General features: G+C 36.7%; 1 protein-coding gene across 3 annotated transcripts in view; it reads left to right on the forward strand.

Annotated features, from left to right (window-relative positions):
* Positions 1-15,072, forward strand: part of LOC126266653 (palmitoyltransferase ZDHHC3-like) — a 107,358-nt gene that overhangs the window by 71,600 nt on the left and 20,686 nt on the right. For all 3 annotated transcript variants that reach the window (XM_049971050.1, XM_049971049.1, XM_049971051.1), the window contains exons 4-6: positions 5,764-5,900; positions 6,365-6,449; positions 8,460-8,672. In XM_049971050.1, the coding sequence (XP_049827007.1) occupies positions 5,764-5,900; positions 6,365-6,449; positions 8,460-8,672 (435 nt within the window). The remainder of the gene's footprint in view (positions 1-5,763; positions 5,901-6,364; positions 6,450-8,459; positions 8,673-15,072) is intronic.

Consider the following 15,072-nt stretch of genomic DNA (forward strand, 5'->3'; position numbering starts at 1 on the left):
AGTGAAGAGGATGTAACAACACAACCAGAATGTGAGGGTCTGTCAATGTGAGACACAAGCAATTATTTGTTATTTATAATTTATCATTTCAGGAAGAGCCTCAAAATACCTCGTATTTGTGTATTCTGGAATATTCTATGTTTGTATAAATAGTAGCATTCCAAGTCCAGCTCAGTTCTACTCTGGCTGTTCACTGGTGTCAGTAATAAACATGCTATCAGTACTAAGTGTTGAACTTCATTGACAATCCTTCCTTCGGGTTTGGACTTGATTGTGCTTAGTCATGATAGTATCTTGTGTTCTCAGCAGAGAAGTCTTTTCAAAAGCCAAAATGAGCTGCTGTTGAAAGGTTATTCTCAGCAAGACTTTCTCAAAAAAATTTGAGAACAAAGGAAGGAGGGAGATGTCTCTATAATCACAGGTTAGCTGCTTGTCTTGGTTCTTGTATGCTGGTGTTACTAGTGCACACTTCTCTCTTTGAGGAAACACTCCTGCGCTCATTGACTTATTACAAAGGTAACTCAGGGCTGATACAACCAAGTCAGCAAAAGATTTTAATACTTTGGGTGAGATCCCGTATAACCAGAAGAGTTGCTACTCTCAAGCAGGTGAATTAGCAAAACTGATGTCTGACAGTGGAGTATGCATTACCCACTGAATTAAGTTTATTGGCTCCTGTTTTGAGGGATGATTTCATTTTTTTCAGTTTTATGTCATCTGCCTCACTGCTACAACCTCTGGGAGTTCAGTACCATTTGCCTTTCCGAGTTTATTCATTTCATGCCTAGTAATGCTCCAGAATGTCATTTCTTGGTTCTTGAAATTTTGATTTTTTTCTTTTTTTTTTTCTTTTTTCTTTTTAAACAGAACAAGGATTTTAATGACATGCTGAAGAATTGTGCAGTACTGCTCATAGTGCACTTTAAAGTATTCATTAGAGCTGGTTCTTTGCATTAAATAATGATTTCCTCTCCTGACATGAGATAATTTGATCCCACATATTAACCACCCTTTTTCTTAGTGTTCACTGTAAAGGTCTCTGGTTGATTGTAAAGGAAAACTGAATTAATAATGTTGTGAGAATAGTTTTAGGAAAGAATTAAATTTCTCATTTAGTGTGTGTTCTCGATAAATTTCTTCCCATTTTCTTCCTGTGAATTCTCTCTGAATAGTCTAACAGTCAGCATTTTCAATTATGTGAAAAATTCATTGTCTTTTCTTAATTAAACATAATTGACGGGGTTGTTTCATAGCTGCAATTTGACCAGCATGATCAGATTAACCATTTGTTATGGGGCTCACAACTGAAGTTTTATTGCAAGAATGTGAAAATGTAATAAACAATAAACTCTTTTTTTTCCTTTCATAATTTTGTGTGGGGCATTGGCAAGCAAAGGTTTTTAAAAGGTTTGAACTTATGTGTAAAGTTCACTGGAAGTCATTAGGTGCCCTCATTCTCATAAATTGGATGAATAAAGTCTAGATAGTTTGCATGCTGTGGGTAATGCTGCCTCAAGACAAAAACAACATGCCATTACTATGTTAACCTTTAACATAAGATTATAGTTGTTAATGAGTCTCTTACGACAGCATTTCAAATTTTTAAATGTGGTCAACGATTATATGAAATATTGAAAATAATTTTTTGTGGTCCTGGAAGCCGTTAGATAGGCAATTGGGACTGTGCACTATTTTAGGGATTTTGCAGTATATAATAATAATAATAATAATAATAATAATAATAATAATAATAATAATAATAATAATAATAATAATATGTCTACCAACAATATCAAAAAGGAATAAAGACGTCTCAAAAATGAAATCGACAGGAAGTGCAAAATGGCTAAGCAGGGATGGCTAGAGGACAAATGTAAGGATGTAGAGCCTTATCTCACTAGGGGTAAGATAGATACTGCCTACAGGAAAATTAAAGAGACCTTTGGTGAAAAGAGAACCACTTGTATGAACATCAAGAGCTCAGATGGAAACCCAGTTCTAAGCAAAGAAGGAAAAGCAGAAAGGTGGAAGGTGGAAGGAGTATATAGAGAGTCTATAGAAGGGCGATGTACTTGAGGACAATATTATGGAAATGGAAGAGGATGTAGATGAAGATGAAATGGGAGACACGATGCTGTGTGAAGAGTTTGACAGAGCACTGAAAGACCTGAGTCGAAACAAGGCCCCCGGAGTAGACAACATTCCACTGGAGCTACTGACGGCCTCGGGAGAGCCAGTCCTGTCAAAACTCTACCATCTAGTGAGCAAGATGTATGAGACAGGTGAAGTACCCTCAGACTTCAAGATGAATATAATAATTCCAATCCCAAAGAAAGCAGGTGTTGACAGATGTGAAAATTACCGAACTATCAGTTTAATAAGTCACAGCTGCAAAATACTAACACGAATTCTTTACAGACGAATGGAAAAACTAGTAGAATCCGACCTCGGGGAAGATCAGTTTGGATTCCGTAGAAATGTTGGAACACGTGTAGCAATACTGACACTACGACTTATCTTAGAAGCTAGATTAAGGAAGGGCAAACCTACGTTTCTAGTATTTGTAGACTTAGAGAAAGCTTTTGACAATGTTGAATGGAATACTCTCTTTCAAATTCTGAAGGTGGCAGGGGTAAAATACGGGGAGCGAAAGGCTATTTACAATTTGTACAGAAACCAGATGGCAGTTATAAGAGTGGAGGGACATGAAAGGGAAGCAGCGGTTGGAAAGGGATTGAGACAGGGTTGTAGCCTTTCTCCGATGTTATTCAATCTGTATATTGAGCAAGCAGTGAAGGAAACAAAAGAAAAATTCGGAGTAGGTATTAAAATCCATGGAGAAGAAATAAAAACTTTGAGGTTCGCCGATGACATTGTAATTCTGTCAGAGACAGCAAAGGACTTAGAAGAGCAGTTGAACGGAATGGATAGTATCTTGAAAGGAGGATATAAGATGAACATCAACAAAAGGAAAACTAGGGTAATGGAATGTAGTCAAATTAAGTCGGGTGATGCTGAGGGTATTAGATTAGGAAATGAGACACTTACAAGTAGTAAAGGAGTTTTGCTATTTGGGGAGCAAAATAACTGATGATGGTCAAAGTAGAGAGGATATAAAATGTCGACTGGCAATGGCAAGGAAAGCGTTTCTGAAGGAGAGAAATTTGTTAACATCGAGTTTAGATTTAAGTGTCAGGAAGACGTTTCTGAAAGTATTTGTATGGAGTGTAGCCATGTATGGAAGTGAAACATGGACGATAAATAGTTTGGACAAGAAGAGAATAGAAGCTTTCGAAATGTGGTTCTACAGACGAATGCTGAAGATTAGATAGGTAGATCACATAACTAATGAGGAAGTATGGAATAGTATTGGGGAGAAGAGAATTTTGTGGCACAACTTGACCAGAAGAAGGGATCGGTTGGTAGGACATGTTCTGAGGCATCAAGGGATCACCAATTTAGTATTGGAGGGCAGCGTGGAGGGTAAAAATCATAGAGGGAGACCAAGAGATGACTACACTACGCAGATTCAGATGGATGTAGGTCGCAGTGGGTACTGGGAGATGAAGAGTCTTGCACAGGATAGAGTAGCATGGATAGCTGCATCAAACCAGTCTCAGGACTGAAGACCACAACAACAACAACCAACAATATACAAAATATTAACTTCAGTCATTACACAGAAATTAATGACACATACAACACAGAACAAAATTATAAATGAAGAACAAAAAGGCTGTTGCAAAGGAGCACGAGGATGTAAAGAGCAACTGATAATAGATGCAGAGGTGACATATCAAGCTAAAACTAAACAAAGGTCGCTACACTACGCATACATTGATTACCGAAAAGCTTTTCGTAGTGTACCCCACTCATGGTTACTACAAATATTGGAAATATACAAAGTAGATCCTAAATTGATACAGTTCCTAAACACAGCAATGAAAAATTGGAAAACCACACTTAATATCCAAACAAATTCAAATAATATCACATCACAACCAAGACAGATTAAGCGTGGAATATACCAAGGAGACTCATTAAGTCCTTTCTGGTTCTGCCTTGCTCTGAACCCACTATCCAACATCCTAAATAATATAAATTATGGATAGAATATTACAGGAACATACCAACACAAAATCACACATTTGCTATACATGGATGATCTAAAACTACTGGCAGCAACAAATCAACAACTCAACCAGTTACTAAAGATAACAGAAGTATTCAGCAATGATATAAATATGGCTTTTGGAACAGACAAATGTAAGAAAAATAGCATAGTCAAGGGAAAACACACGAAACAAGAAGATTACATATTGGATAACCACAGCGACCTCATAGAAGCGATGAAAAAAACATGCCTATAAATATCTAGGATACAGACAAAAAATAGGAATAGATAATACAAATATTAAAGAAGAACTAAAAATGCTATACCAATATTGACCTACTCATTTGGAGTAGTGAAATGGAGTAACACAGACCTAGAAGCACTCAATACAGTTACACGATCACAGTGCCACAAATATAGAATACATCACATACATTCAGCAACAGAAAGATTCACATTAAGCAGAAAGGAAGGAGGAAGGGGATTTATCGACATAAAAAACCTACATTATGGGCAGGTAGACAATTTAAGAAAATTCTTTCTAGAACGAGCAGAAACTAGCAGAACACACAAAGCAGTCACTCATATAAATACATCGGCCACACCACTGCAATTTCATAACCACTTCTACAACCCTTTAGATCACATAACATCAACAGATACGAAGAAAGTAAATTGGAAAAAGAAAACACTACATGGCAAGCACCCTTATCATCTAACACAGCCACACATCGATCAAGACGCATCCAACACATGGCTAAGAAAAGGCAATATATACAGTGAGACGGAAGGATTCATGATTGCAATACAGGATCAAACAATAAACACCAGATATTACAGCAAGCATATTATTAAAGCTCCCAATACTACAACAGATAAATGCAGACTTTGCAAACAACAAATAGAAACAGTAGATCACATCACAAGTGGATGTACAATACTAGCAAATACAGATACCCCAGAAGACATGACAATGTAGCAAAAATAATACATCAACAGCTTACCTTACAACATAAACTTATAAAATTACACGTTCCCACATACAAGTATGCACCACAAAATGTACTGGAGAATGATGAATACAAATTATACGGGAACAGAACCATTATAACAGATAAAACAACACCACATAAGAAACCTGATATCATACTCACCAATAAAAAGAAGAAATTAACACAACTAATCGAAATATCCGTACCCAATACAACAAATATACAAAAGAAAACAGGAGAAAAAATTGAAAAATACATCCAACTGGCTGAGGAAGTCAAGGATATGTGGCATCAGGATAAAGTTTACATTATACTAATTATACTATCAATTACAGTAGTCATACCACACAATATCCACCAGTACATCAATGCAATAGAGCTACATCCAAACTTATATATACAACTACAGAAATCCGTTATTATTGATACATGTTCAATTACCCGAAAGTTCCTAAATGCAATATAACATATACCGTACAGTTAAAAGGAAGGCACGCTTGATCAAGGTCCGCGTCACTTTCTACTTCTGACCAGACATAACATCTGAGATAAGAAAGAAATAATAATAATATGCTTTCCAGAAAATTTTATTTTATTTTTAAATATGATTAAAATGTGAGAAATGCATATTGTAATGTAACTTGAAACTTACTTCAGGGTGCAGTTCCAAAAGGAAATGCCACAAAAGAGATGATCCAGCAAATGGGTTTTCGAGAAGGTCAGGTTATATTCAAGTGCCCCAAGTGCTGTAGCATCAAGCCAGAAAGAGCACATCATTGCTCTGTTTGCCAAAGGTTAGTTAACATTAATATTCTCAGACTGATTCTCATATTGTTTTGCTCAACAAAAACACTGTTGATTTTAACCTTATTCATTTATTTGATTGTTCCATCTGCCTATCCACTGTAATTAAACAATTCTTTTCACTAGTATTTCTTCATTCTCTGACTCATTGCTCTTCCTCCAATAATATTCTTTGTGTTATTACTTTCTTGTGAGTTAGCCATGCTAATTAAAATAAAAATTGTGTCTACAGTACATTAGAAAAATATCTTTGTTGACACATGGCACTGTTAAATTAGATCAGTTGGTCCAGTATTGAAAATGCATTTGGAGCTTCCAGTTTTTTAATCAGAGAATTGTAACAACACTGAATGAAAAAATATCATCGTCTAGACTTTAATCTACTTACCTTCATTTTCTGCAGTGGAGTAAATGTATTGATTTGACTAGTTTAGTATCATCCATGCTGTTACAGATGTATTAGGAAGATGGATCACCATTGTCCATGGGTCAATAACTGTGTTGGTGAAAACAATCAAAAGTATTTTGTGTTGTTTACGGTAAGTTAGCAATGCCATTCATTCCAGTTATCTCAGTTTTGTATGACAGGAAGATTGTTGTTTTTAATTTTATTGGTTTATTTGATTGTTTTATCTACCTATCCACTGTACTAATACAATTCTTTTCACTAATATTTCTTCATCCTCTGACCCCTTGCTCTTGTCACGGGAATATTCTTTGTTCTCACTTTCTTGTTATGCTGATCCACCATGCCTAGTAGTTTTGCTCTGAATCTCTCTCTCTCTCTCTCTCTCTCTCTCTCTCTCTCTCTCTCTCTCTCTCTTTCCTGTATCTTCTTTAGTGGTTACACGCCACCGTAGAGCCTAATTACTTTCTTTCAATCGTGGGGTTTGAATCTTTTTGTTCTACTGGTAAGTCAGTACCTCATTTCCAGTCCTTTCTGGTTTCATTCTTTTAATGTAGCTGTAGGGAGCCAACCTTCATTTCTCCATTGACTGGGATTTTTTCAAGCCTTCCATATAATTCCTTGTTTGCTCTCATGTGAAATGTAAACTCATTTACTGTTCCCTTTTTTGGACCCTGGATTTCCCTTAGAAGTTTCCTTTTTCTTCTCTCTGTTTCATTAACTTCTGTTTATTAATAATGATGAGTCCTTCCCCACCTTGTTTGAATTAAAGTGAATCAATTTCACTGCTTAAATTTTGTTAAGCTATGGACAAACTATTATTAACATGTATTACCAATATTTTTATAATAAATTCTAAGTGAATGAACTGCTTGATGAAAGATAGTGTTAAGTTGTTGTAGGAAAATATTGAAACCTTGGTATGTTGTTCCCACGGTGTGTGTTGTCCTCACGGGGACCAGCAAGTACAAGTTTATAATTAAATTTATTATTGTGTGTGCATGTAGTTATTGGTGAAGCTGAAATTACTGAGTTTCTGCCATTCTACTTACCTTCTATTCTGTATTACTCACGTGCAGCCTTTGTTGAAAGGTGTATTACCGATGGGAAATGAGTAAAAGTAATAAAGTATGATAATGAAAATTCAGGATAACAGAAGACTGAAGAAAAAAAGAGGGGAGTATGGGTCAGTGTAGATTTGTGACTGGTTGGAACAAACACCGGAAGTGGTGGCTGCTTCATCCATACAGGTGAACCTCACTCTATGCACCAACACTTGTGCCTCTTGATGGATTTATACATCCAGTATGAATGTTGACAAGTCATGTAAACTTTCGAAGTAAGGTGCATGAGAGTGGGTGGTTTTTTTTTTTTTTTTTACTGGGTATAGTTTATTCTGAATTCTACTGGAAATAATTTGAATGTTATATTGATGTAGAAAGGAATAACTAAAGTAGATAAATTTATTGTTATTCCTCTTTTTACTTCAAGGTTTAGTCTACCGACTGTTTCATTATCAGAGCTTTTCTTTCCTTCTCCGCCTTGGTCTACCCATATGTGTTGTTTCTTTTCTTCCCCTCAAGATGCATAGCACAAAGCTTTCTTTGGAAACATGTTAATCTCTATCCTCATGACACGCTATAATCATCTGAATCCAGGGTCTACTGCTCCTACATTTAATTTCTGTTTTATTTTTCATTTCTAAAATTGTCTTCCTTCATACATCCTTCAGGTCTCCTCAGAAACTGCATTTCAGAACTGCATACCTTTGTGCTCTAGTCTTTGTTTTCTGTGTTGGTACCCAGCTCTTGTACTCAGGTAGGTACAAAGAAGGCAGCAACACAAGGGAGAGACCCTGATCGAAAATGAGTGAGTCAAAAGGCTTTAACTTAAGTATGTTGCCACAAAATCTGAATACTTATGTATTCACTGGTAATCCACAGGCAAAATCCTCACTGCAAAAGGTAAGTAAAAATTACTGAGAAAGATTCAGCCTTCGATAGCTCAAATTATTGAAGCAGGATAAGCAAGTGACACAACTAGATAAATAACTGATGTTTTGTGGGTACATTACAACAAGGTTGCATTGTATTGTCTTTTATTTTAATTTGTTTTTCATCTATTTTTTTTGTTTGTTTAACAGTTTTACATTGCAGCAATATCGGTGCATGCACTGTTCCTGTCAATCAACCAGTTCATCATATGTGTTCGCCATGAGTGGAAGGACTGTTCTACTTACTCGCCTCCTGCCACTGTAGTTCTGCTGCTCTTCCTGGTCTTTGAAGCTCTTCTGTTTGCCATATTTACCGCTGTGATGTTGGGAACACAGTTGCAAGCCATCTGGAATGATGAAACGGTACATTCACTTTATGGCCATTTTCTTTTGCAAAGACTGAAATTATTTTGCTGCTATTGTGCAGAGGTGTGTGTGTGTGTGTGTGTGTGTGTGTGTGTGTGTGTGTGTGTGTGTGCGCGTTTGTGTGTGTTTTTGATACTTCACTTCCTTGTGTCCTGGTAAAGGAACGGCCAAAGTGTTTTAAGAGTTTTTTTCATTCTAAAGTAGCTGTATCTTTTTTAAGAAGAGAACCACCTCTCTTCTGTTGAACATATTTTTTTCTGTTTGGTACTGTTTTAATTATCTGTAAATCATGAATGATGCAAGCAACAGTATTTTGACACTTGTCATTTAGAGCAAACACAGATGAGCTTCTTACTTTAATAATAATAATATGTAGCAGGATTTTGAAACATATATTGTGCTTGAACAGTATGAATTACATTGAAGAAAATGGTATATTTACACACACTCAATACAGATTTAGAAAACATTGTTCTCGTGAAACACAACTAGTTGCCATTTACACACACGAAGTTTTGAGTGCTATTGACAAGGGGTTTCAAATTGATTCTGTATTTCTAGATTTCCAGAAGGCCTTTGACACTACCACACAAGCGGCTTGCAGTAAAATTGTGTGCTTTGGCTTATCGTTTTAACTATGCAAGTGGATTCACGGATTCCTGTCAGAGAGGTCACAGTTCATAGCAACCGATGGAAAGTCATCAATTAAAACAGAAGTGAGCAGCCATACGAGGTTGTTTGCAGATGATGCTGTCGTTTACCCACTAGGAAAGTCATCAGAAAATCAAAACAAATTGCAAAACAATCTAGAAAAGGTATCTGTATGGTGCAAAAATTGGCAACTAAACCTAAATAATGAAAAGTGTGAGATCATCCTTATGAGTGCTAAAAGGAATCTGTTAAACTCTGGTGACACAATAAATGAGTCAAATCTAAAGCCTTTTAATTCAACTAAATACCTGTTGTTGCTGTTGTTGTTGTGGTCTTCAGTCCTGAGACTGGTTTGATGCAGCTCTCCATGCTACTCTATCCTGTGCAAGCAGCTTCATCTTCCAGCCTACGTCCTTCTGAATCTGCTTAGTGTATTCATCTCTTGATCTCCCTCTACGATTTTTACCCTCCACGCTGCCCTCCAAAACTAAATTGGTGATCCCTTGATGCCTCAGAACATGTCCTACCAACCGATCCCTTCTTCTAGTCAAGTTGTGCCACAAACTCCTCTTCTCCCCAATTCTATTCAATACCTCCTCATTAGTTATGTGGTCTACCCACCTAATCTTCAGCATTCTTCTTTAGCACCACATTTCTAAAGCTTCTATTCTCTTCTTGTCCAAACTATTTATCGTCCATGTTTCACTTCCATACACGGCTACACTCTATACAAATACTTTCAGAAATGACTTCCTGACACTTAAATCTATACTCAATGTTAACAAATTTCTCTTCTTCAGAAATGCTTTCCATTCCATTGACAGTCCACATTTTATATCCTCCCTACTTCGACCATCACCATTTATTTTGCTCAGTTACCTTTGCGGAATGAAGTTGTGCTGGTTGATGTGTGAGTGGATTTTCTGTTGCCCATATGCTACTATTCTTTGTATTGACTTGTCTCTGGAGATGGAAATGGATTTTGTCTGTCCATAGAATATTCCACGGCCATTCTTTGTCCACTTCCATGTGAACAAGAAATTCCAGAGAAAATGTTTGTCTTACTGGAAGGTCTGCATGAAGCAACTCCTGTACATGGGTAATTATGTATGGATTGTAATGCAGGTTGTTTTGTGGAACTTTATGCATCATGCTTACCGGTATGTCAAAAATTTGGGCTTTTGCTCATTCACTCCACATTTGCACACCACAGTTCGACCCCTCTTGTAATGCTGTGGCCACATCTTCAGCTGATGTTGTATCAATTGTTTTCATCCATCAGCCACAGTGCACTTCAAAAGAACCTGTCTTTTTGAATTTCATAATAATTTTCTCCGGATTCTTGATGGACAGTGGACCAATGCCTTTTTTCATAACCTCTTGTGTCTGGAACTTCTGCAGAGCTATTGACAACTCAGTCACTATTCTTGTAAAAAGAGCTTTACCAGCAGTGTATGATCTTCCATTGAGAGAGTCATGTCGAGCATCTCAGACGTGAACTGAGGGGGAGCTGTTTTCCCTGTGTCTTTTATTTTGCTATTCTGCTGGTTACAGACACATCTAGAGGGAAAATTTTTTCTTAAATCCTTTTGTTTCCGTAATGTTTCCCCTTTCTTTGATAAAATTCTGTTCGAGTTTGTTGTCATTCTGAGCAGTAGTTCACTTTCAGTGTTTTAAAGCCTGGAAATGTAATTATAATCACCCTGTATATGTCAGTCATGTTGGCCTGAAGGAGCAGTCACAGATGATGAGAGGAATGTTGTACCAGCAAGGAGTATCATGGGTGAAACCATTACTGTACTTCATTTTATGAAGGTTATCCAGAAACTAAGGTTACAAGACATGTAGCTTTAGCATGGATTGTCTGTGGGGGAAATTTGTACCAATGCCATGTAGCGGGAAGCCAGCGGAAGGAACGAGTATTACCAGCAATCATTAGCTCATTGATTAGTGTTGCGGTGACTGTTAGAAATGAGCATTCTGATTCTGGCTCCTGCCAAGTGCACATTGCACAGTGTAATTCGCTATCTAAGTGCTAAGGGCACAAATGCTGCTGCAGTTCATTACAAAATTGTTTCATTTTATAGAGAGGACCTAATATCAAGCATGTGATGAAATGGGTCTAGAATTTCAGTTTTGGAAGGACAGAGATTTAAAATGAAGACAGAAGCAGAAGGCTATCTGTTGTCACTGATGATGTGGTACTGAAAATATAAGAACACCATCTCTCTGATTGGCTTTTGACAGTTGTTGACCTGCTTGCATTTTGTCCAACCGTTTCATGAAACCATAACTGATTGACTAAATTATCGCAAATTGTGTGCAAGATGGGTGCCCAATATGCTTACTAAAGCACATGAAAGTAAAGTTCTGCTCACAAATTTCTTGAATGTAGGTGAGGCTTTTCTCAGCTCTATAGTGACAGGGTATGAAACTTAGGATTATCACCATACTTCGGAGAGCAAACAACAATCAGTGCAATAGTGCCATACTCATTCTCCTTCAGCCAAAACGTTCAAAACTCAAAAAACAGTGAGGAAAATCATGCTGTCAGTGTTTTGGGACAGGAAAGGGCTTCTGATTGCTGATTTTTTGGAAAGAGGTGTAACAATAAATGCTGCAAGATATTGTGAGACCACGAGGAAGCTTCGCAGAGCCATAATAAAACAAATGTCATGTGATGCTGACAGTGGGAGTCTGTCTCCTTCATGACAAAGTGCATCCACACACCGCTCATGTGGCACAAGAGTTGTTGACGTAGTTTGGTTGGGAGTTTTAAGCCTCTCCTCTCACAGCCTCGATCTCACACCTAGTGACTATCATCTGTTCACTAAATTGGAGGAACACCTTCATCTAAAACACTTTTCTGACAACAACAACTACGATGATGAGGTGAAAACCAAAGTGAAGAATTGGCTGAAAAAGGTGGCAGGACATGGCTATGACAAGGGTATCAAAAAACTTGTCTCACAGATGACAAAATATTTTGATGTAAATGGTGATTATGTGGAAAAATAATGCAAGACTTGTACTGCAGTGCTTGTAAATTTTATTAAAATAAATTAATTTTTTCTACTTCAAAAAATTCTTGTAACATTACTTTCCAGATTAGCCTCGTCCATGTTTTACTGAAGTTAGTAGTGTGAAGTAATTTATCAGATTCACTGTTTGTCCCGCAAAAGTAGTGAACAGGAACTGCAGAATACGTCTCCATTTTGAGGATCATGAATTTATTCTTTGTTTTGACAAAAGTGTTTGGTTGTGTGAACCATAACATGGAACATTTCAAATAGAGGATAAACCTGTCAATGATTCTTTTCATGTTTACAAAACTGGAAGCAGAAAATTGCTCTGCAAAGTCCAGAATACAGGAGTAGATATTAATGTGACTGGGGTGCTACAAAATGAAAATGTGTTACAAGCTTCTTGTTCCACTGCTTTTGTTTATGACTGTCAGTAGTTTCTTGCTAAGTGTGTAGACAATTTTTAAAAAAGTTCTCTGTCATGTAATGCCTATACCTGAATCAGAATAACAAGGAGGGTACTAGTTCAGTATAGAAGTGAGGGATGTTGTCAGTCCTCCTTTACACACATGTGCGATTGAAACTAGTGACAGCAGCTTTGAGGTGCCACAACGAGTAAGTTTATTCATTATCTGTTAACGTGCAGTGATGAACTCACCTTGCAGGACCTTAGGTGTCTTATCATTTTCATTAGCTGTTTCACAGGAAGCTCCACACATTCTGTAGTAGAAACTTACTATACAAAGAAACAAAATATATAAGAACAATTTACAACTACTTTGTTACAGACCACAGATGCCTTCTACAGTTGACTGGTAACTGACAGCTGAGCTAACAGAGTGGTTTGACAGGGTAGGAGGTGTGGCCAGTCTCGTGCTGTGATAGGTTGTTACTAAGGTAGCTGTCCGTAAAGTACTTGCTGTCAGTCACTTTGTTATTCTGATCTAGGTATAGTGTTTCTCTGAAAATAGCAAGTATAATGTATATGATATTCCAACTAGCTTAGTGGGCAACATTGACTAATAACTTAAATAAAAGGGACTACATCTTAACTGAATCTATTCAAAGTCTATAGAGTTATTGAAACAGGGATTATGTGAAAGGGACATTTTACAATCAGAAGATGATTAAATAATAAATGAAAAAATGATACTGTATAACATAATAGACTAGATGTAAGCCAGGTTTTTTATTTTTACATTTCCACTGTCACCCATTCCAAGAAAACGCAATGTAGTTATGCAGTTCAAATTTATTGCGACCAAATCTCCTTTAAATCTCCCTTCATATCATGGTCAGATGATTTCCTTTAAAACGTTATCAAATGTTGGCCATCCTAAAGACTCATCACATGTTCTTTAACACCTGGATCCAAGATAGATGAAAAATTTTTGTCCAGGTATCACAAACTTGTGCAGAGCTGAGTGAAACCTACATTCACCATCTAAATGATCTCTGCAGTCACTTTCGCTAAAATTAAAGCGTCTTTACATTGCTCATTTTCACTGTCTCGCATATGCTGGTATTATTCGTGGTGATTCATTTGTTCACCTGGGATTTCTGAAACTGTTTAAGATATCATAATTCTGTTTTTATCCAAATGAATTGGGAAAAAGTCCTCACTAAATGACGTTTACTCTCTTTTCATAGCTGTACCAATTACAGGGTTCTGGCATCAACTTCACACTTTCAGATGGAACTGCAGTGATTTCTGGTGCTAGAGTCATTATTCTAAAAGAGACAAGTTCAACAATGTTTCATTTTTAAAAACATAATTACTAGTTTTAGAGTAACAGAATAATTAGATTTTTTATGACTTAGGAATTTATTTGATTTGAATTTGAAACCAATTGTTGTCTTATGGAGAAGTTTGGGATTTCTTATCCAATTAGAAAGGTCCGAGATATTGGCAGCCACAACAGATGCCATGAAAAACTATTTCGAGAGACAATAAAGATTGTTAAACACTCCAGGAATTCCAGTAGGAAGGAGGAGGGAGGGAAATTCAATGACATTTGGTTCCTGGTGTTGAAGAACATGTGATGAGTCTTTAGGATGACCAACATTTGATAATGTTTTAAAGGAGATCATCTGACCATTATTTGAGGGGAGGTTTAAATGAAATTTGGTCACAATAAACTTGAACTGCACAACTACATCACATTTTCTGGGAATGAGCAACAGTGGAAATGTAAAAATAAAAAACCTGGCTTACTTTGCTTACTTTTATTCTATTACGTTATACTGTATCATATTTTGCTTAATTCCACAAATCAAGATAAAGTTTTTGGAATGCAAAAGCATGTAATAAGACTCATTTGTGGTGTAAATTCAAGGGTAACGGGCTTCTTCCTTCGTGAACTTTTTACATCATTGCTTTTGCTGCGAGAATGCTTGGTGAAAATTGATTCACTTTAGAAGCAAATTAAGAGACATGTAAATGCTGAATAGTATAGTAGACATGATTACAAAAGAAAGACTGCATAAATCAGAACATTTAGTGTTGGTTGTCCTCTGCTTTCAGTTGCTGCCAGCTTAAGTGATTTATCAGTACAGAGTCTTTGGAAGTATTGTGAAGGGTTGTCGTGTTGTGTAAGGTTATTGAGAAATAAAATGTTATGAGTATGTTTAAACATCTCACTACTTCTGCAAGTCCTTATTCCATTCTTGTCTTGTCCAAAGAAGGAAGACTGGAGTTTAACATCCCATCAGCAGTGCAATCA

Source organism: Schistocerca gregaria, chromosome 4, assembly GCF_023897955.1.
Source record: "Schistocerca gregaria isolate iqSchGreg1 chromosome 4, iqSchGreg1.2, whole genome shotgun sequence".
NCBI classification, from domain to species: Eukaryota; Metazoa; Arthropoda; class Insecta; order Orthoptera; family Acrididae; genus Schistocerca; species Schistocerca gregaria.